Genomic DNA, 22,938 nt, shown 5'->3' on the forward strand with positions numbered 1-22,938 from the left:
CCAGATGGCTAAATATTTAAAGGGTATAGTGAAATATTTAAAAGGTGTTTTTAAATATTTAAAAGGTATATACCATGTGCCTAAATATTTAAAAGGTTTAAATCCAGCGGCGTCCACGGCCTAGCCTCAGTTCTTACCCAGGACATTGAAGCCCGCTCCCCAGCTTTCCATCAGAGACCCATAATCTGAAGACGCGCAGCAGGAATCTGCTCATGCCGCAGGGGAGGGGGGGACAGGGGCCTGGGCCTGCGGAACCTGCTCTTGCAGCTGCTCAGCCTCCCAGGGAGGGTGGATTTCGGTGGATTCTCCCTCCAGGGTAGCTTTCCCCCTTGCCGTTCCTGATCTGAAGTCTCCAGGCAGCGTTGTGTGCTCCAGCACCTCCTTCCCCGGGAGCTCAGTTCAGTGGAGAGGTGTCATTTCGTTGGAGCCACTGATGTGAACTTCCTGTGTTCACGCTGTCTCTCTGCTGTTGTTCAGGGTTCTCACATAGTCCGATTTCCTCGACTTTATTTTTTTCAGCAGTTTTTCATATTTGTTCCAGCTTTTAATGCTTATTGTTTCTTTTCTTTTTTTTGGTGTAGAACTGGGTTACAGGCCAGAGGTGTAGAGAGTGAGAGGACTCACCAGAGACAGAGTGGGGAGCAGAACAGGTAGATGGACTGAAACCCCTGCAGACGGGAGCAGCGGGGAGATAGGAGAGGACTGCCCGGCCATGCGGGTCACTCCCTGGCCAGGGGTCGAACTCATGCGTAGTGGTGGAGTGCTGAGACTTCACCCCTCACCACCAAGGAGGCCCCCGTTTATAATTCTAACAGTTCCTTGTTGTTATCTGAGTGCTCCTTCTTTAAGGTTTCATTTTGGAGGCTACCAGAAGGGGAGGGGAGGAGTGGGGAGCAAAGGGGAAGGGGCTGGTGGTGGGCTTGCCAAGGTGCCCCAGCTCTGGGGTGAGAACCTGTTCCCCTGAATCATATAGTGTTGTAAAGCAGTGCTATCTCAGTAAACATAATTAAAAAGAAATTATAGACCACAATGAAAGTTGTAACTAACAAGATAAAACCTCCCTGTTGTTCTTTCTTTGAGGGTGTTAATTGTATATATAATCCTGCCTGTTGCGTGGCATCTCTGTCCTCTTTTAAAATTTTTCTTTCTGTCTCCACCGCTCACCTCAGCAGCTCCCTGCAGGTCTCCCCCTGTACCTAAGGACGAGGCTGGGCTGCTCTGCCTGCCTGCAGGCGTGACCTGCTCCTTGTCGGCTGGCTTCCCTATCGGTGGGGTGTGCTGTTCAGTGAGGAGCCCCACAGTCCGCTGGACTGTCCCCTCCAGAGTTTCTGTCTCGGAAACCATCCCTTCTGCCACGGGGGCACGAAATGGCCTTCATTTGGCCTTGGGGCGGAGAAACACCCCGGGGCTCTGGGTCCTGCCTCCCCTGCTTGCATGACAGAGAAATTTCCTGTTGTCCTTCCCCTGCTGTCCCAGTTGGCAGAGGGCCTAGGACCCCAAGGGCTCTGGACACCCATGTCCACCCCCCCACCCCCACAATTTCAGCCCCAACCCAACCCACATCCTCCAGTGTGGGGTGTGCCCTTTGCTCTTTCCCAGGCTGGGCCTTATAAGGTCACTCCATCTGGCTGACACCGTCTCCGGGCTGTGAGTCTCCTGCGCGACTTTGGGCTCAACGCCCCCCACCCCCCGCTGTGCCGAGGTACGGCTCACAGTGTACACCCGCATCCCAAGGGTGCAGGGCAGGCTTCCAGCCCGTATGTGGATGCGCACAGACCGTTTCATCTCCTCAGAAAGAGCCGGCCCTTCGGCCGTCTCCTCCTTCCAGCGGCCCCCAAGCAACCACGGTCTCCTCCTTGTCGCTCTGGCTATTTATATATTTGAAAAATACTTCTCTTTGTGAGGTTTCTGGCGGAAAGGGAAAGAAATGACGCCATCAGCATCCTTCACGGGAGGTTCTCTCCATGTATGGCATCCTGGAGTGCGAAGGCATCCTCCCTGTCCTGTGTGTCTGAGGACTGACCGAAGGGGTGCAGATAGGTGGACAGACCTGGAACTGTCCCCTTGGGAGCCCACCATGCTTCCTCACCCCTCCCAGCCCCCGCTCCTCCCTGGCTTCATGTCTTTACATGACCTGCTTGGGCCCGGTCACCAGCGCCATGTCCGGTGACTCCTGCGGCCTGTGTCGAAGGTCGCTGACCCGGGAGCCCTGGATGCTGGGGGGGTGGCCTTTGCGTCCAGGCCCCTCAGCCGGGGCCCTCGGGTGGAGATGTTGCAGCCGCGCTGTGCGGCAGGAACGTTCCTTGGTCACGTGCTGGGTCTCCCATGCTGCCTGGTTCACGCCCGCTCTTTGGACAGCATCACTGCGGGCAGAACTAGAAAAATGGGCTCTTGGACTCTGATAAGCCACGTAGAGAGGGGAGAGAAGCAGCAGCGCCTGGCGTGGGCTGAGGACGGTGCTCTCAGCATCACTTAGGGCTGGTGCTGGGAGCATTCTGGGGTCCCGCTTGGGGCCATTACCGGGCCCACAGGCCCTGGCTTCTGCCTTGTCGCTGTGGCTCTCTGGTCGCCGGGCCAGGCTGTGCGCGCCCCTCTGCCCCACGGCTGCCCCGCCTCCCGCACTTCCTTTCCAGAGAGCTGGGTGCACACAGCCCTGCGGCCTGGTGACGCCTCTCAGCCCTCTTGGGCTTCGTGTCTTCACTCTGCCAGTTTCTCCGAGGGTGTGGGCTTGAGGCTGGGGCCGCTCCCCCTGGCCTGTCCATCCCTGCACCCTTGTCATGCTCTGGCTGCTGATGGTGGTGCTCAGATCTGGGGTGCGGTCTGGCTTCCAGGGTGCTCTGCAGTCTGTGTATGCACATGGCCTGCAGGGGCAGGTGGGACGAGGGGAGGTCGGAGTGGTCAGGATGGCAGCCAGTGCTGGTTGCACCTGGACCGGGAGGCGGAGCAAAGGGGGGGCAGGAGTGAGCAGCAGGCATGGAGATGTTTTGTTCTGTGGGTTGAAATGTTGCTGCCTTTTAAGAGGAACTGCACTCTCTCCGAGTCTGAACTCCAGGGGAGCCTCACGTGGTTGTCTCAGTGCCTGATTGGGTGGGACAGGACGCCCAGGAGGATGAGAGCCACACTTTTTTTTAAGAAGGCAGACTTTATTGAATGCTTGCATACAAGAGCTGGGGTCCAGGCCAGAGATGCGGGAGGAGAGGATTCACCAGAGACAGAGTGGGGAGCAGAACAGGAGGATTGACTAAAATACACTGCTGAGAGGAGCAGCAGGCGGGTCAGGAGAGGTCTGCTGCGCCTCGTGGGTCAGCTCCCTGGCTGGGAATCGAACTCATGCTGCAGTTTAATAGTTTAATAGTGCTGCGCTTTAATCCATTGTGCCACCAGGGAGGGCCCTTAATTTTCTATTTTGAAATAATGTTAACCTTTAGAATAGCTGAGGTAATAATACAAAGAAATTCCATTTATCCTCTCTGTGACCTCTAATCACCTTGTAGAGTTGTAACACATTAGTATCCAAATAACAGTATTCAGAACTAAAAGTTATCATTGGTACAGTGCTGAGTATGATCATAGCTGCTGCTTTTATGCAGTGTCCTGGGCTTTAAATCTGCACTCACAGTTTTGTCCTCCTTCCCTGCCTTATTCTGCACAGTTCTGTCACACACTCGTGACACAGTCAGGTCTCTGTCACAGTTGGGGCTCTTCATCTTTCATGTTGGGGCTCCCCTCATCCCTGTTCTTTTTTTAATTTTACATGCAAGAAAATGTGTAAGTGTCCAACATCCCCTGCCTGCCCAAATTTTGATATACATATAGAGAGAACAGTTCCATCACTCCTCCCCAAATTTCTTGCTATATATATATATTTAAAGATAATTTGTACATACAGAACTGGGGTACAGGCCAGAGGTGCAGGGGCGGTGAGAGGATTCACCGGAGACAGAGTGGGGAGCAGAGCAGAGCAAATGGACAAAGTGCACTGCTGAGGGGAGCAGCGGGCGGGTCAGGAGTGGTCTGCCGCGCCATGTGGGTCACCTCCGGTGCCTGGGATCAAACTTGCACTGAGGCAGCTGCGGCCAGCTTGCAGTGCTGCGCCACCAGGGAGGGCCCCTCTTGCTATAGGTTTTAACAGGAGAGCCTGGGTTTAAATGGGGCTGTTCCGGAGCTGGAGACACAGGCTTTGCCCCAGTGATGGAGAACTTGACTGTGAAGGCAGCCTGTCCAGGAGACGGCACCCAGGGCAGGGTGGCCAGATTAAGGCAGGGGCGGTGAGGGCGGCCGCTCAGCCCCCGAGGGAGGGGGCGCTCAAAGCAGAGGATGGGCTGGGAAAGCGAGCTGTGCTGGAACAGAGATCTGAAGGAAGGAAGGAAGGGCGTGGGGAGAGGTCTTGCCTGGCGCCTGTTGCCTTTGAAGTTGACTGCCGAAAGAAAGCCGCGGTTAAGAGTTGGGAAAGGTCAGAATCGGCCTGTCCGGCCTGTCTGCTGGCAGGGTGGGGATTAACAGTAGGGAAGGAGGGCTGTGGGGCGAGTGACACCGAGGGCCCTGTGGGGGTAGAGTAAGATTTGCTGCAGTCCTCTTGGAGGTTCTGCCTGACCCTGAGTGGAAAAATAGGGTGCTGGTTACTGCTGAGCTTTTGTTTGATCTGTGGGTGCTTGGAGTTGAGGGTGACCTTTTATGGAAGGGAGGGAAGCCAGAAGTAGGCTGGGCGTTAGAAGTTGAGCTTCTGGAAAAGTCTGAGCTTTGTAGGGAGGGGACATACATGCCTGGAGCAGGAGAGGGCCCCCCACAACCTCAGAGAAGAGCTGGGCTGCTCTTAGGTTGTTTGTCCCTCGGCTGTGCCCGGACTTGGCCTGTATTCTCAGAAGTGTTTGAACTGTTAGGTCAGTTATATGGGAAGTTACGGTTGCCAGGTTACAGCTGAGCAAGGAACACAACCTTGACCAAAGCATCGGTGTATCGATAATTGGCACCATCACAGCTTATTGAGTGAAACAAGGAAATAGGTTTCTGGATGGTAGCAGCTGTAGTCACTGATTTCTGGCGAATTCCTACAGAATTAGTGGGAGATACAGCCTGGTCCTTCAGCCGCTGTGTGAGCTGTGTGTGCACCTTGCACGTTACCCTGGTGTGGGCTCCTGGGCTGGGGGAGGAGGGAGTCGCCGGTCTCAGTGACCCTGTCCTCCCTCGGGGCTAGAGAGGGACCTGCAGACCTACTAGGTGGTCTGGCCTGTTGTCGAGGCTCACTCAGGGCCTGATTAGTGTGAAGGATCAAGATAAAGGAACCCTTTTCTTAGCATTTTCTCACAGCGAGGGGCTGACAAGTGGCATGTCGTTCTTGAGATTCTATGACTCCATTTATCTTGTTTTTCCTTCAAGACTGTACACTTAGACCTTCACACAGGTATATGTGTTTACACATTATTATTCTTATCACTGGTACTGTTATTTTGAACCCTAAGTATTGCCAGAGTTGGGGCCCCGGCCTCTTTGTCCCTCTTTCCTAAGAGAGAAGTTCCGAGGCAGTTTTAAACTCTACAAAGCTGACATCTGCCCCCAGCTGATTTAGAAGTGAGGAAGCCTGAGGCTGACTTGCCCAGCTAAACCTGCGTGGTATTTGGAATGGAACTACAGTGAGAAAATTTTTTCCTGATAAGCATTTCAGACTGAAGTGGGGGTAGAAGCAGAGGTCAGTTGGAGAGAAAGAGATGTGATTTTTTTTTTTGTTTGTTTTGAAGAGGTCAGGGTGGAGGCCCTGAAAAGGCTAACTGAGGAAGGGAGCATGGGTGGTGGAGGAAGCCAAGGCCTTGCCTATAGTGTAAGGGGAAATAAAGACAGGAGAAGACCAGAGAAGCCAAGTCCTTCTTTATTTCTTTGAAGACATCTAAACACAGGAGATGCCAGATCCTTTTTCTGTGAGAATCAAACTAAATGTGAAATATTGCATTATTTATACCTAAGAGCACTTTGTATTTGAAGGAAAGATAAGGGTAGACTTGAGTTACAGCCACGAATCTGTTGAATTTCTTTAAAAATGCTTCAATGGGGCTTTTCCTGAGGACGCAAAGGATTAAAGCGCAGCACTGTGAAGCTAGCTGAAGCTTCTGCAGCACCAGTTCGATCCCCAGGCAGGGAGCTGACCCACATGGCGCGGCAGACCTCTCCTGTCCCACCCGCTGCTCCCCTCAGCAGTGTGTTTGTCTATCCACTTGTTCTGCTCCCCAGTCTTGTCTCTGGTGAATCCTCTCACCCCTGTCATCTGTGGCCTGTACCCTAGTTCTTATAGTCATAAATAAATAAATCTTTAAATAGGATTCAGTGGCCAGATCCTGCTAGAAAATAGTGATGAAATAGTCTTAAAAGAGAAGAATAGTGGCCTCGTTTTATGGAACATTTGTCTAATCCTGTTAAGATGGTCAGCCAACTTTGATTTTCCTTGAAATAGGATTATTATGATTTAGAGTATTGATTTTCATTAAAAATGTTAGTTTTTCCATGTAAATGGGAAGCTGATGGCTGTTACTGGTCATTTGGGCTTTGCTTGTGGATGCGGAGCCCTGGCCGGATGTGGGCTTGTCTCTCAGTGGGTGACTTGAAGCTGGCCTTCAGCTGCTAAGGAAAGCTGTGCCTGTCTCGCTGCCCCTTCTCTGGCCGGAAATTGGGTAACAGCCACGGAGAGCTGTTCTTCACGAAGGATTTGCTGGTTGCAAAATATGGGAAGTCTGATTAAGGAGTGAATAGAGTTTTTCTTTTGACTTGATAACTTTTGACTTCTGCCAACAAAGATGAAATTGCTTAATACAATTTTCAGAGGCTTGGTAGAAAGGAAATGTTTTGTCTGTTATAGGAGGGACTAGAGTGGTCACGTGTTGGATTTCTTTCAGTTTCCTTTTTTGTAAACAGGCTGGCATTCCCCCCTCTCCAGCCCCTGGTATTTTCAGTGTCTTTGGGTGAAAGGATTTTATACATTAAGCACAAATGCTCCTAGTAAATTGCAGGTTATTTATATGGGGTTTAGTATTAAATTACAAGACGGCCAGTGCCTTTAAAGGAGGATATATTTTATAGGATATAAATGAAAGACATTGCTACAACTGAAGCCAATTCTGCTTGAAAATCAAATTTCTTGAAGAGAAGCGATGCTAAAACGAGACATTTCCATGTTATCTTTGAAGAGAGACTTTTGTAATATCTAAGCAGGTAGTAGTTTTTCAGCAGTGCTTAGCAACTGAGGTGAAAAAAAATGAAAACTTTCCAAGTATAAACTTTTCTCATTCAACTTGATGTAATGAAGTTAAGAGTGAAAACATTTTTCTTCCCCGAGAGAAAAATTTGCTCTGGCCTTCCAGAATGTTATGAAGGAAAGGGTAATGGGCACTGTGACTATGGGTATGAAATAAAATTCTATAAACTGAAAAAGAAGCGTGCAGTTATTGCGAGCGGTGTTTATCACCCCCATGGCAGAACCCCGGAGCGGGAGCCCACCCCGCAGAGACTGGCTTTCAGACAGGCTCTGGCTTTTATGCCCCCTGGGCCGCACTTTGCCTGGCCAGTCTGGAGTCAGGTTGCCTTCAGGGGAACTGGGAGGACCAGCACACGCACGGCTGGTGCACTCTGACCTCCTTAAAGTGCCGGAGACCTGCAGGGGCTGGGGGCGGCTCTGTTAGTTTGTAAGAATACCTGCCAGTGGCCCAACAAGTTTTGTCTCACACGGGCCTTCCTTTCGCCATTCCTTGGGGTGTGTGCCCTGCACCTGCCTCTGTGAGCATTTGAACTGTGCCCTGCATATTTCCTGAGCCGACTGCCCTCTGGGAAGAACACGTGAACCTCGATGACGTTTGGCTCACCAGGACCTTAAGGAGGGGACAGATGACACTATCCCCAGCAGCAGAACAGAAAGAGTCTGGGAGAAACCAGCCAGCACAGGCTTCCAAAGCCTGTGCTGTGTAAGTGGTGGCGTCAGAAAACCCACCTGTCAGCGCCAGGGGGCTTGGGGGCTTTCGAGTCTCTCTGACATTTCGGGAATCCGCACATTTGGGTCACCAGGGCTGGTCAGAGAGAGAGCAGAGGGCCTTGGGGGTGGGGGTGGGAGGCTGGGGGCATGTCAGCAAGTCTGCGGGCTTTTCTTTTTTTCCAATCTGAGTTTTCACATAGCGCTGTGAGTCGAAGTCTATTTCCAGCAGCAGCGGGATGCTGGAAAACAGAAGTGGCGACTTGGCAGGGCTTATTCCTCGGTGGGTGGCCCTCTCCCTCCCCACACCTTGCACGGTAAATGTCTGAGTTCAGTTCAGAAACAAAAATCATGGCCACACACTTTCACACTGGGTATGACCTCTGGGGATTTTTTTTTTGTTAAGTATCCGTTCAGGAGGGTTAATGTTTTGTCTCCTTTTCTCTTGCCTCAAGTTTATTCTCTGCCTGGCCCTGCGGGCGCCCACCTGAGAGAAAGTGGCCTCTGTTTCCTCTGGGCAGATCATGCAGGGGATTCTTTAGGTCTGTATCTCGTACTGGGACGCACTAAGAGGAGGTGATTACTCTTAAGCTCCTATTGAAGCATAATTACATTTCACCCTCAGCGGTAGCCTCTCCCACTATAGCCTTGCACGGGTTCGGGCTTGTCCCAGAGAGTGCGTGCGTCGTGCGTGCGTGAGGGCGTCGCGGCAGCTCGGAGGGATTTCTGGTTCTTGTGTGTTTCCACGTCCTGTATCTGGTCACCTGAATAGAAGTCCTTCCTACCTTGACCCTCGCCTAGGTACTTTCACTAGGAAGACATGGTGCTTTGTGTACTCTCCAAGGGAAGAAAGGGTGAAAGTACTTTAGAAAACGGCTTCTCAGAGATTTAAAGCAGGATTAAAGGAGGAAGACAGTGAACACTGGCATTTTACTGATAAGGAAGTCGTCCCAGCAAGGGGTCTTGCAGTGAGGATTTCCAGGTCAGCATGTGGGGGAGGTCACCCGAGGTCGCTTGCAGCCCTCTCCCTCAGTTTCTTGCTGCAGCTTTTCCTTTCTCCCCTGGCCCCCTCCTTCTCATTCCTATTTTTGTTCCCCTCTTCTCTTTCCTTCTTTATTTCTCTTCCCAGCTGCTTACCTCCATCCACCAGAAGATTCCAGAAGATTCAGACAGGCGCCTCGTTTTCTGAGGGTCTCAGAGTGGGTGAACTGGGCTGCTCTCCTGTGGCAAACCAGTGCTGTAGCCCCTGACTTGGAGCATGTTAATTATTTGGCATTTATGGTGCAGAGGCAACTGGAGCGCGTGCATGTGTGTCCACACCCCTCACACCACGCGTGGCGCATACCAGAAAGTAGTAGAATCGTAAGACGTGACGCTCTGAGGACTCGGAGGAGAAAGAACTCCCCTTTAATGGAGGCTTTATCTGGCCCCAGTCACTTTTCTTCTGCAGGTGGGGTGAAGGCCCCCTTTAAAGGCCCTACGCACGGCGTGTATTTCTCGGTCCTTCATCTTTTATAAACCTGTGACTGCATCATCTGAAAACCCTCCACGGTTACCAAACCCGGCTTTGCTGGGCGTGAATGAGGCTTCATGGGCCGTGTTGTCCACCTGGACTAGCCCAGAGGCAGAGCCTAGGCCTTCTCCTCCCAGCCCTCAGCCTGCGGGTGGGTGGCGATTAGGAAGCAGCCCTGCTCCCTTCACCACTCAAACCACTCAGCTGGGGGGGGGGGGGGTGAGCGCCTTCTGCCTGATGTGATGGAGGAAATTAGGATTAAATAAAAACTGATGGAATCAGCTCCTTAGAGGTTGTTCCCTAAATCCCAGGTGGAACTCCGCCGGCAGTATCTCCCCGATGCTTGGCTGGGCTGCTCATTTCTTCTGCGAATGACTTGAAATCTGTAATTGGTTTTTTAACGGTAAGATGATCCTTCTAATGTGAGAGCCCACGTCTGAGAGTGACTTTATAAGAAAGTGATCATGTTGCTAGTGGAATTAAGCACTGTCAGGATGAAAATATGTTAGCTCTTTGTGAAAACAGTGGGATTAACTCAGTGACAAAGGGTGTATATTTTCTAGCTGTCCACACCCAATCCAAGCAGGATTGATTCCCATGCTATAGCGGTTTCGGTGGGCCCGGTTCTTGTTAGACACTGGCCAGGCGCGCCCCCCCCCCCCCCCCGTTTTAGAGCAGGGCCGGAAGCTGTGATCCGGGGGACTGTAGCCAGGTTCCCCGATGCCTGTCGCTACAGGCGGGAGGTCCAGCAGCTCTTCCATGGGAATCATGACGCCCGTGCAGTGCGGGCCCTGTGGGGGATGTGCCCTTCCCTGCCCCCGCGGCTTGCTGACAGAGCTCTCTGTTCCTTCCGCAGAACGTCTGATTAAATCCATGACCATGGGGGATATGAAGACCCCAGACTTCGACGACCTCCTGGCAGCGTTTGACATCCCAGACATGGTCGACCCCAAAGCTGCCATCGAGTCCGGACACGACGACCAGGACAGCCACATCAAGCAGAGCGCGCACGTGGAGGAGGACGCCCACGCGCCGTCCTCCTCCGACGTGGGCGTGAGCGTCATCGTGAAGAACGTGCGCAACATCGACGCCTCCGAGGGCGCCGAGAAGGACGGCCACAACCCCACGGGCAACGGCCTGCACAACGGGTTTCTGTCCGCGCCCTCCCTCGACGGCTACGGCAGAGACGGCGCCAAGCCCCTGAAGGGGGACGGGCCTGCCGCAGAGGGGGCGTTGAAGGACGCCGCGTTCAGCCAGTTCAGCCCGATCTCCAGCGCCGAAGAGTTCGATGACGACGAGAAGATAGAGGTGGACGACCCCCCGGAGAAGGAGGAGGTGCGTGCCGGCTTCAGGTCCAACCTGCTGGCGGGGTCGGTGCCCCCGCAGAACTACGAGAAGCTCAAAGCTCTCGGAGGGGAGAACCTGAGCAAAGCCGGAGTCCCGGCGCCGGGCACGACAGAGAAGAACAAAGTGGTTAAGAGAGACACAGAAACCAATTCTATAAATCTCAGCGTTTACGAGCCTTTCAAAGTCAGGAAAGTGGAGGACAAGCTGAAGGACAACTCTGAAAAGGTGCTGGAAAACAGGGTCCACGAGGGGAAGCTGAACCCTGAGAAGAACGACGGCACCCCAGGCGCGCCGCCGTGCAGGACGAAGCCGTCCTCCAAGCTCTCCTCCTGCATAGCCGCCATCGCGGCCCTCAGCGCCAGGAAGGCGGCGTCCGACTCCGGGAAGGAGCCGGCCGCCCACTCCCGGGAGCCCTCCCCCTCCCCCAAAGACGCCAGCGACAGCCCCAGGGCTGTTGAGAAGTCTCCCGAACCCCAGAGTCTCATCGATGGGACGAAAAAAGCCCCCCTGAAGCAGCCGGACAGCCCCCGGAGCATCTCCAGCGAGAACAGCAGCAAGGGCTCCCCCTCCTCGCCCGCGGGGTCGACACCAGCCATCCCCAAAGTCCGCATAAAAACCATCAAGACGTCCTCCGGGGAGATCAAGAGAACCGTGACCAGGGTGTTGCCGGAAGTGGATCTCGACGCTGGCAAAAAGTCTTCCGAGCAGACGGGGTCAGTGATGGCCTCCGTGACGTCGCTCCTGTCCTCTCCTGCTTCGGCCGCTGTCCTGTCTTCACCCCCCCGGGCGCCCCTGCAGTCCGCGGTGGTCACCAATGCGGGGGCCCCTGCAGAGCTGACCCCTAAACAAGTCACTATCAAGCCTGTGGCCACCGCCTTCCTGCCAGTGTCCGCCGTGAAGACGGCGGGCTCGCAGGTCATCAATTTGAAGCTCGCTAACAACACGACAGTCAAAGCCACGGTCATCTCGGCGGCCTCTGTGCAGAGCGCCAGCAGCGCCATCATCAAAGCCGCCAACGCCATCCAGCAGCAAACCGTCGTGGTGCCCGCCTCCAGCCTGGCCAACGCCAAGCTCGTGCCAAAGACCGTGCACCTCGCCAACCTTAACCTTCTGCCTCAGGGCGCCCAGGCCACTTCTGAGCTCCGCCAAGTGCTAACCAAACCTCAGCAGCAAATCAAGCAGGCAATAATCAACGCGGCGGCCTCGCAGCCCCCCAAAAAGGTGTCTCGGGTCCAGGTGGTGTCCTCCCTGCAGAGTTCCGTGGTAGAAGCTTTCAACAAGGTGCTGAGCAGCGTCAACCCCGTCCCAGTTTACATCCCTAATCTCAGCCCTCCTGCCAACGCTGGCATCACGCTGCCCACCCGGGGGTATAAGTGCTTGGAGTGCGGCGACTCCTTCGCCTTGGAGAAGAGCCTGACCCAGCACTATGACCGGCGCAGCGTGCGCATCGAGGTCACCTGCAACCACTGCACCAAGAACCTGGTTTTCTACAACAAGTGCAGCCTCCTCTCGCACGCCCGGGGGCACAAGGAGAAGGGGGTGGTGATGCAGTGCTCCCACCTGATCCTGAAGCCGGTCCCGGCAGATCAGATGATCGTTTCTCCCTCAAGCAATACTTCTGCTCCCCCCTCCGCTCTCCCGAGCTCTGCAGCAGCTGGCACACACACTGTCGCAAAAATCCAGTCTGGCATCACAGGGACGGTCATTTCGGCTCCGTCGAGCACGCCCATTGTTCCGGCGATGCCCCTGGACGAGGACCCGTCCAAGCTCTGTAGGCACAGCCTGAAGTGTCTGGAGTGTAACGAGGTTTTCCAGGACGAGACGTCACTGGCGACCCATTTCCAGCAGGCTGCAGACACGAGTGGACAAGTAGAGTATCATTTCCGTCTAGGTGTTTCGGTGGTGACCTGTTCCCGTGGATACTCTGCACGGTGCCCTTGATTTTAGGGGTGGGCGCACAGTTAATTGGGGGTGTGTGTGCGTGTGAGTGTGTGAGGGGTCGGGGGGAAGCCTGTGCACTCACAAGTACAGGAGAAAGGTTTGTTTTCATAGAGTAGAGCACTGTTGGAAGGTGAGTTTTATTCTAAAAACAATTTTGGGGAAAGACGACTCTCTTAGAAACTCGCTGAGTTGTGTGTGGCATCCGAGACTTAGGGTACGTGAAGGCATGGTGCCATCTTAATATCCCTTGCACCTGAGATGCAGTTGGAGTGTCACTGTGTTCAGTTCATCACCAGTATACGGAATCATGAACGGTCATTGTGGGAACTAAAAAATTTCCTGTTAGAAGAAGAGTCTCTTATAGCTGAAATACCCACTTGGATGGTGCGCCCGCTTACGTTTGCCCTAGATGTTACGTTGGACCCGAAGTTTATCTGTATTGTTCATTATTGCAGTGAATTTAAACTGCAGCGGGCACTGTTTCTGTTGAAGCAGCCTGCAGCTTTTGTTTGTGGGGAAGCGTAGATTGGTCGGAGAGACAACGCACAGTGGGCCTCAGTTGGCCCTGTGTCACTGCTTCTTTCCATGGGCTGACTTCTGATCATCAGATAAGTGTGTTCTGCAAATACTTGTTCTGTATCATCATGCAGTAGCTGGGTGTGTTGAGTGAAGCTAGTTCAAGCCAGAGGCCTTGTAAGTTATGTCCCAACCGGAAAGCTTACGGAATGGAGAGGGGGCGCCCGTTTGAGCCGATCGACTGGCTCCGAGTCCTGCCTGGGAAGACCCTGTAAACCCATCTTTTCTTCGCTTGCCTCTTGTATCTTGTTAACTGCAGGTTTCTATTGCGATTTGTCTGTGTAGTCCACGGGCAGCCGTAGGATATTTACATCTCCATTACAGGAGTGGGGGAACCAAAGGTCCAGAAGGCCTTAATTTTTTCCCCTTCTGGAAATTCAGTTTATTAGAAATGGGAATGATAAATTTTTGAGAACATTTTTGCTGCTTTGGATGTTCCCTTTTTGTTTGTTTGTTTGTTTTTGAAGATTTATTTGTGCATACAGAACTGGGTATAGGCCAGTGGTGCAGGGGCGGTGAGAGGATTCACCAGAGACAGAGTGGGGAGCAGAACCGGCAGACTGACGAAGTACACTGCTGAGGGGGGCAGCGGGCAGGCCAGGAGAGGTCTGCCGCGCCATGGGGCCACCCCCGGGGTGGGGATCAAACTCGCACTGAGGCGGCTGCTGCCAGCTCACAGTGCTGTGTCCTAACCCTTTGCGCCACCAGGGAGGGGCCTGAATGTTCACTGTTTATCATGTCTGACAGTGTAACAGGTGGCTGGTGGTGCTTTGGTTCTGCCTGACACCCCCCTTCCCTGCGACCACGTCATCAAGGGGCTGCATTAAAAACAAACGTCGCCCTGGCCACTCTGTCCGTCCCGCTTATTCTGTTGCAGGCAAGACGGCCTTGCTTCTGAGGGCTCTCACCGCCTCCCCTGCCCGCTCGTGTGCTGCCCTCAACTGTGTCCCTTGTCTTTGGGCTCCCCTCTTCTCTAGCAAGGAGGGAGGATGTGGGCAGGAAGTAGGAATTTTCCTTTTTCCCAGTTTTTGTTCTGGTAGCTGTTTAGATTTGACAGCCAAAATAGGGTGTCGGGCACGTGTTCTCCCTTGCAGGGGAAGGGTGGTTGCTGAGTCATGGAGGGCTGTGCCTTCAGGTGAAGGCCAGAGGTGCATCGAGGCCACATTCGCCCCTTTCTCCAGCTGCCTGGCCACGCACCCACCTCGGTTGTCTCCCAGTGTGACTCAGGTTGCAGCAGCATCTGCATATTCAGGCGCGAGGGGACAGGCCGCATGCAGGCTCCGTGCCACACTCCTCCTGCTCCCCATTTCCCTGCTCCTCCTGGCAGCCTGGCCCAGAACACCCCTCCGCAGTTTCCTGGTCTCTGCGGACTCGGCCCGTGGGCCCTCAGCAGTCGTCGCTGGTGTCTCGCTCAGCAGCCTGAACTGGCCCTGCTGCTGCCGTGGCTCTGAAGCTGTTACCTCAGGGTCCTCCGTGGGCGATGGACCCGGTGCCCTTCTCTCATTGCTTTTTAGCTGTTGAGTTTGCTTGGCATAGAGATTCTGGTCACTATTCACTTTTTAAAAATTTTACCTGATAATTTGAAAATGTTCTGTGCTGATGTCCTGTGTCTTGTCAAATCATTTAGATTTTTAAATTAACTTTGAACTGTAGAATGATACCATAGCTAGGATACTGACATCGGTGTGGTGAACATGCAGGATATTCCTTTTTTATTGCTGAGTAGTATTCCATCATATAGTCATACCACAGGGTGTTTAATCAGTTGCTGAAGGGCTCTAGTTCCCGTTTCGGGCTATTGTGAATAAACATTCTCTACAGATTTTTCATGTGAACCTAAGTTTTCATTTCTCAGGGTAAAAGGTCCAGGTATAGGTCATGTAAGAGGTCATGTATTTGTATTCTGAAGAAACTCCATGAGCAGGGCGTAAGTAATTCAATTTCTCTGCATTCTTGCCAGCATTTGGTGGTGGGAATCATTTTTATTTTGGCCACTCCGATAGGTCTTTAGTGATACCTTGTGGTTTTAATTTGTATTTCCCCTATAGTGAATGATAGTAAACCTCTTTCCATATATTTATTTGACATGTGTATTTTGATTTTGTTGAAATACCTCTTTATGTTGCTTGCCCTTTTTTAGGTAAAAGTCCTTTTTAAATTTTACTTTGAACTATAACAGTGCTTAATATCTTCTAGATGAAGGAAGTATCAGTACATGTCTTTTCTTAGTCTGTGGCTTTGTTTTCATCTTAAAGATCTTGGGCACAACTCAAGTTTCTAGTTTTGATGAAGTTCAATTACCAGTTTTCTCCTGGGGCTTGTGTTTTTGGTGTCAGGTTCAAGACTTTTTTTCTCTAGACCCTGAAAACCTCCCATTTTCCCCCTAAATCCTTTATAAGTTTGTGTTTACAATTGCTTGTAATTCATATATTTTCCCTTGTGCGTGTCTGTTTCCTCTAATGCCATATCCAAAAGTTTCCTCCTGACTTGCCTTTGTACTTTTTTTTAAAAAGGATTTGTTTTAATTTATTTATGCATACAAGAGCTGGGGTGCAGGTTAGAGGTGCGGGGGTGTGAGAGGAGTCACCAGAGACAGAGTGGGGAGCAGAACAGCCTGACTGGTGAAGTACACTGCTGAGATGAGCAGTGGGTGAAACAGGAGAGGTCTGCCGCGCCATGTGGGTCAGCTCCCTGGCTGGGGATGGAACTCAGGCAGTGACTGGTGACAGCTTGATAGTGCTTAGACTTAACCCATGTGCCACCAGGGAGGCCTGGTGTCTGGTGACACCAGCTTTGTCTGGGGTCAGCTGGGCAAGTTTGTGTGGGACTCTTTCTGGGTTCTCCATTCTGTTCCATTTATCTTTGTCTCATTCCTGTACTAATACTGCAGTCTTGATTAACTGTGACTGTAAAATATCTTAAAATCTGATTTTATCTTAAAAGCTGGTTTCCCAGTACCACTCTTTTTTCTCAAAACTATTTTTAGCTATTCTGATTCTTTCACCTTTCCATATCAAATTAAAGGTAGCCTTTCTTGTTTCTGTCTTCAAAAATTCATGTGGGGATTTTGATATATCAAATTTGTTTATCAGTTTGGGGAAGAATTGGTATCTTTACTATGTTGCATCTTTCAGTCCATGAACATAGGATGTTTCCTCACTTACTTAGATTTCCTTTGATTTCTTTTTATCATTTTATGGTTTTTATCATACAAGTAGGTCTTCTGTACATTTTGTTTCCTCCCTCACAATGACAAGTGGTTTTGTATTTCCCATTATTCATGTGTTTGTCGCTCTAATACAGAAATAGTTGATTTTTGTAAATTCAGCATGAGTTCCTAACTTTGCTTAAAACTCACTGTGGGCTGATAGACTACATTGATTTGCAGATTCTAAGCCAGCTGTGCATCTCTGGAGTGACTCCCACGCCATCAGGCTGTTTAACTTGTGTCGTGTGTTATACCTGCTACTTTTTTGTTAGGGAATCTTTTGCATGTGTGACCATGTAAGCTTTTAAAATACACATTTTTAAATTTTGTTTTTGGCCAGCCTGGTGTTAGCTATATATGATGAATTGAGAAGTGTTCCTTATTCTTCTATTTTCTGGAAGAGATTGTATCTAAATCAATGTTGGTTTAAATATTTGGCGGGATTCTCTCATGAAACCACCTGGGCTCGAAGATGGCCTTTTTGATTTTTTAAACCCCTCTGGTTGGCTAAAGAGGCTCTGTCCCTGGATCGGGGTGGGGGTCCTCGACCCTGCTGCCCTTCTGACACCCCTGGGCCGGGCGTGGGGTGCCTTAGCAGCTCTCGGCGTGTGGCCCGGCTCTGGGTGGGGCCGTGATCGCTGTGGGGCGGGCAGCCGTCGCCCCATTTCCCGTTGGCTGGTGCCCCCCTTCCTGGTCTCTGGGCTGGAGACAGTAGGCTTTGTTGGGGGCAGTTTTTGTCTCCATACATTGCCATTTCTGGGTTGCCAGTTTTTTCAGCCTCAGATGAGGCAAGAAGAGCCCCCACCCCTCGACCCCCCCGCCGGTCCCCAAACCATGGTGCCATTCCTTGATTCCCGAGGTGCCCGCTGCTTTGCCTTCTCTCTGCCTTCCAGAGACTGGTGCACTTCATGGAGGAGTGGGAAGAAGCACATCTATTTTTCCTGGAAGTATTTAAGAGTGGATCAAGAGCCCCGCCTTTTTCGTGAGAGCCCCCTTTCTGGGTTAGGACAGACCCGGCTCCCTTCCTCCTCCTCTTACCTTTCTTTTTCTGCCTGCTTATATTTTGCCTGTGTAGGGTTTGAGCAGCTCCTTTCCCAGACCCCAAGGGTGCTTGTTTGAACCCAGCGAAGGATCTCTTGTTCTGTCGGCACCAGCCGTGGCTGCATGTGCTTCATCACTTACCACCTCACGCACACCTTGCCGGAATGTAATGGAGAACACAGGGTTTTGGTGGCCTTTGCTAAATCCCTCCTTGCCAGGGGCTCCTCCCCCGCTAGGGCCCCGTGGGCAGACTCTACGGAAGCAACGATTGCCTAAGGACCAGAATGCCCAGAATGCCGTTGTATTACTAGCTGACTGTGCTCTGCTCCCCCACCACCCCGCCGCCTTCCAGGCCTGCTGAGAGCTGGGCTGGACTCTGCAGGGCTCGGCTCCGGGCCCTCTGTGGGGTCCTGCGTTCCCCAGGCCTGAGTCTGAGTGGTGGGGTTCTGTCACCCTCTAGGACGTGATGGGACAAGGAGCCGTACGCATGCAGGCTCAGGTTGGGTGGTCCTCCTGCATCTGCTTGTACGCAGAAAGGCGCCAGCCGCTGAGGAGCAAGGGGAGGTGGCGTGTCTTCAGTGGACCACCTGCTTCCCGGCTTCCCGGACCAAGCAGCAACATAAACATGCAGTTCCCAGCAGCTCCTGGCACTTGCCTTTCACTACAGTAAATCTACCCCAGATGGGGGTCTGTGTTCCGACCATCTGACTACTGGTCCCTTCTCGGTGGCTCAGTAAGAAGAGTGGCGGGCCCAGAGAAGCCTTTCTTCTGCGCATGAAGTGCTGACATCTATGATTCCAATAATTGATGTTTTAATGTGTTGTGATGTCACTACTGCACCTCTGAGTAAAACCAGGACTAAATTTAGTCAGTGGTATTGGAAGTGCATGCTGTAATCTCTTATTGGCAAAATCAGTTTCGCCTGTGGATTCTTCATCAGCCATCGAATCAGAGGACATTACAGGTCTTCTGGCCAACTCTTCCATTGTACAACTGAAGGAGCAAATGCCCGGTTAGTGGCCAAATTGGGACTCAGAACAAAACCACTTTATTGCTGCTTCATTGTTCTTACTGCTTTGTCATGCCGATATTCTAAGATTTAGCGATACAGAATTTCATAGTTGCAGGTTCATAGGAATTAAGAAGTATAATTCGAATGAGTAAAGAATTTAAGTTGGCTTGACTGCGTGATTAAGGGAGGGACCGGGCCACATCCTGTCCATCTAGCAAGTAGAAAGGGGCCCCAAGTAGCTGCACAGAAATGGAAGGCGCTTGCAGATGGGCAGGTAAGAGCGTGAATGTCTCAAACCAGCTCATCTTCTCTTAGGGGATGGGGGGGCCCATCAGGCCGATTGACGGGGTGGTACAGACCAGGTAGTTCCACATTATCTTTTAAGGTTACGTTTCGGGGAGAGGAAGACAGTGTGACATTTTGCTGATGTGGGGCTTTGCATCATAAGTGACTCCATTTTAGGACTGCTGTCTCCTTTTTTTTCCCAACAGAATGATGTGAGTCTGGACCTTGGGGGTTACCTCCAGATCAGCTTCTAAGAGTGCAGATAAAGGTGACTTACCTGCAGTGGTTCTTTCTCTCCCTCTCCTCTCTCATTCTTCCTTTACTGTAAGATTTTTATTTTGTGACAGGTGAGAGGATTCACCAGAGACAAAGTGGGGAGCAGAACAGAAAAGGCAGATCTACTGAAACACACTGTTAAGGGGAGCAGCGGGCAGGACAGGAGAGGTCTGCTGCACCGTGTGGGTCAGCTCCCTGGCTGGGGCTCGAACTCAGGCCATCACGATGGGCCCTCACAGTGATAGGTCTGAGGCTTAACCCGAGGCCACCAGGGAGGCCCAGCTTGTGGTTCTCATTTTTAGAGCTTGCTGGCTCAGTTTAGCTTCAGACACCTTCTGAGTGTCATTAACAATACAGTAAGTATATTAAATCACCCCAAGCAACCCCTGCCACCCTCATTCTAGACACGCCTTGCTCAAGCAGTTTCTTTCAGAACCCCTGCCGGCCTCTGTCCCTCCGCTGCTCCAAAATTGGCTGTTTGCTTTTTGACCCTGCTTTCCTTAGTGCTTAATTTCAATTTTGGTCAGACTAGCCTTGGCATAATATCTAGGTTATGTTTTCAGGTTAATTGCTCCCGCCTTAGCTGCATTTGCCAAAATAGGTAATAGTCGAATACCTGTCATTTGTAATGACGATCATCCAGGTAGCCTGTGTGTGTGTGGACCATAACATTTCCTGCACCTTTGCTCAGTTCACTGCCGACTTTTACGAGGGATTTTCAGCTTACTGAATGAATTAAGGATAAAACCATGGTACGGCCAGCAGCATTAGGAACAAAGGGTGCACGCAGTCATTTCAGGCCGGGTACTTGCTCTGGCGCTTGCATGGGAGTGAGATCTGAAGGGAAGTGCGTTTTCTGTGTTCTCCTTGTGAACCTGGGTAGCTGAAAGCCAGAAAACAAGCAGGTATACATTTTAATTTTTTTTTTCTTCTGTAATTATACCATGGATAGAAGATGATGCAACTGCTGCTAATGAAGCAGAAGCAATTTAGCATCTGGCTGACTGTTAAACGGGTAGCTTTTTGACCTTTCGATCCGGAGTTTCCGGGTGCTGCAGGCTTTCGGTCTATTTGAAATGTAAGCATAAGTATATGCTGCATTTATCCACATTTCTCTAGGCCTTTTCATCCTCCCCCAGCATTTCTTTTCTTCCTAAAAGATGAGCTGAAACTCGCAGAATAATTTGCCTTGCTGCTCAGCTGATCCCTCCCATGCCCAGAGAGGACAGTGCCAGCCCAGCTGCCATCCCGGCCCTTCCCCTGCCCCCAGACACACCCCCCAGCCCCCCAGCCTGCAGCCCAGGGCCAGCCTTTATCTTCAGGCCAGGTCTGGGCAGGGGAGGGAGCCCAGCAGCTGTCACGTATGGAGTGTAATTACCTTCAGCTTTGGTTTCCTGTAGCTTTCTCCCTTTACCTGAATATTGAAAGTTATTATTTTAACGTTTGAAAGTGTTGGTTCAGTCCCAGAGCTAGATGAGTAAATGAGTCAGTCCCAGAATGGAAATTATCTGTTTTTCAGGCCCTGGAAACACTTGTCCATCTTCCAGTGACCTTGGTAAAATGTCAGGAAATCCAGAGAACCATTTATGTGCCTTGTTACACGGTCTTTGTGTTAAAAAGGCAGGTATAGCACACTGCTTTGTGTATAAGCATCAACTTGTAAAGCGTTTTAAGCTACATTGTAATGTTATTTAAGGTACATATTAGTTTGCTTCAAAATCAGTTAAGTAAAAGGAGGGGAAGTCAGATTCTTTCTGACTGTAAGAAATCCAGCCTGCCCTGTTGCTCAGATACGGCTGCTCCAAATCCTGAGACCGTGTGACATTGCCACGAGCTCACAGAACCCCAGGGGAGCTGGTGGGAGACAGCTTGTGCTGAGAATGCGCATCATCACTATCAGGGGACGCAGGGACAGCACATACCCAAAGCAGGTCCAGGAGCACAACTGGAAGGCAGGGAGCACCTTGCGTTAACGTCATCGTGAGTTCACAGCTGCTGCTGGCACATCAGCCTCTGGAGCAGGCCCACAGCCAACGTGGCTTGCTCTTCTTAAATGGGGTAGGAGCAGGTCAGTGAGAAGAAATGTGGGAGTATGTCCTGTGTGCGTGAATTTTGTGCATTGGTGTATAAAGATAAGGTGTTTATTCAACTTACAGCCCGGTGGCTGAATTTTCTTATTTTTGTAATTGCAAAAATGAAAGCATTTTGGTTAGGGGCTGTAAGTCAGACTGGATCCCACTCTCTCCTTGTACTTTGATATCTGAAGAGGATGAGTGCAAATTCTTACAGTCGGGAGGCACCGGGTAGGGGTTGGAGTCTGTGGAACCTCCAACTAGCCTGCCCCTCACCAGGACCTGGTAGGGGAGAGGTTGGTATGGAGATACTGGTGTTTCAGTAACCCCAATACTCTTTGCACAAGTCGGAGATCGCTGCTGTAAAGAACATTTGTGATGATCCATAAAAGCTTGTCTTAAAATTCATTTCATGCTTGTTTCAGTCAACCTCACAGTAGCGAGATCTTTTCACCTACCAGCATATCTCAGAGCTGTTATAGATGCATTGCAGGCATCGAAAGAGAATGACTATTTCAGTAACTCATTGTGAATTTTACATGTATTGTGAAGGTAATTGTTGACATAACCTTGCTGAAAACTAATACAAAAACTGTTTCCAGCTTTTAGAGCAACGCTTTCACTTTGTTTCCTCAGTTAGATTTTGTTTAACTTGGTGCTGTTTTTCCTGCTACACAAGGAGTGTAACCACCTTGCTTTAGGTGGAGGGAGGTGGGCACTGCTCTCCCTGCTCCCAGGTGTGTCTGCTGCAGGTTGTTGCGGTGAACTTGTGTTTGCTCTTTTAACTCCACCCTCACAACCCTCCACTCAGACCTGGAGTTGCTCAGGGCCCAGTTCTAGTCCTGGTTCTTACCCTTCACAGCTGTGGGGCCTTGCCCAGTCTCATTTCTCTAAGCCTCATTTCTTATTCCAAAAAGTGGAGCCAATATCTGTCTATTAGATTATAATAAGAATTAAATGACAGAGTGCTGAGATTTACTTGTTTGCTGGCTCACCTCCTGGCCCACGGTGAACTGGGGTCAACACATGTATGTAAAATGGTTTTTTAGTATAGAAAATACTGGCTTGATTCACCAAGTGAGTACAAGATAAGATGCCTGTGGAAATTCAGATCCTGACCCACTGCCGGGCTGTAGGACTGTGGTGCAGGTGGGTACAGGGCTAGTTGCCATCAACAGATGACATCACTGGTGGTGCAGATGCCCGCAGGGTCTTATAATTAAGGACTATCTGACCGGGTTCCTTGTTCTGGCTTGTTTTAACCTTTGGAATATATGTTATTAGAAAAGGAATGCTGTTTTTTAATGATGCTAACCTCATCAAAGCTGCCTGTAATGTTCCTATTTTGTAATTACAATAAACATTTTATGGGTTAAAATGTGTATTTAAGTCCTTTCAGGAGAAAACCAAGAAAGAATTTTCAAGTGAGTTCCCTGTTGGTCTAAAGTTTAAATCACAATTTTGGAGCTTAATTTTAAGTGCTAAAAGAATTGATAAAAGTGTGTTTAAAATTTTATAACTGATGTCAGTATGATTATTTTACATGTTTGGTAGAATTTATACTTTGAAATTTTATAATTACTTGAATATAAGTTGTACTTTTTAAAAGGTAGCAGATAAGTTGTAGGAATATCTTAGTAGTGTCAAACAGATTTTTATCATGCTATCAGGTTTATTTTTAGAGTGCAAGTAGCAAGTCATCAGTTCATATTGTTTTAA

General features: G+C 50.7%; 1 protein-coding gene across 7 annotated transcripts in view; it reads left to right on the forward strand.

Annotated features, from left to right (window-relative positions):
• ZNF532 (zinc finger protein 532) overlaps positions 1-22,938 on the forward strand; it is a 97,984-nt gene that overhangs the window by 41,866 nt on the left and 33,180 nt on the right. For 6 of the 7 annotated variants that reach the window (XM_012725862.1, XM_012725861.1, XM_012725858.1 and 3 more), the window contains one exon: positions 10,318-12,677. In XM_012725862.1, the coding sequence (XP_012581316.1) occupies positions 10,335-12,677 (2,343 nt within the window). In that variant the 5' untranslated portion in view covers positions 10,318-10,334. Of the gene's footprint in view, positions 1-9,772; positions 9,865-10,317; positions 12,678-22,938 lie in introns of all 7 variants that reach the window. The other variant, XM_012725860.1, reaches the window with a different exon arrangement.

The sequence above is a fragment of the Condylura cristata genome, unplaced genomic scaffold (genome assembly GCF_000260355.1).
Source record: "Condylura cristata isolate star-nosed mole 26May11 unplaced genomic scaffold, ConCri1.0 scaffold00016, whole genome shotgun sequence".
NCBI classification, from domain to species: Eukaryota; Metazoa; Chordata; class Mammalia; order Eulipotyphla; family Talpidae; genus Condylura; species Condylura cristata.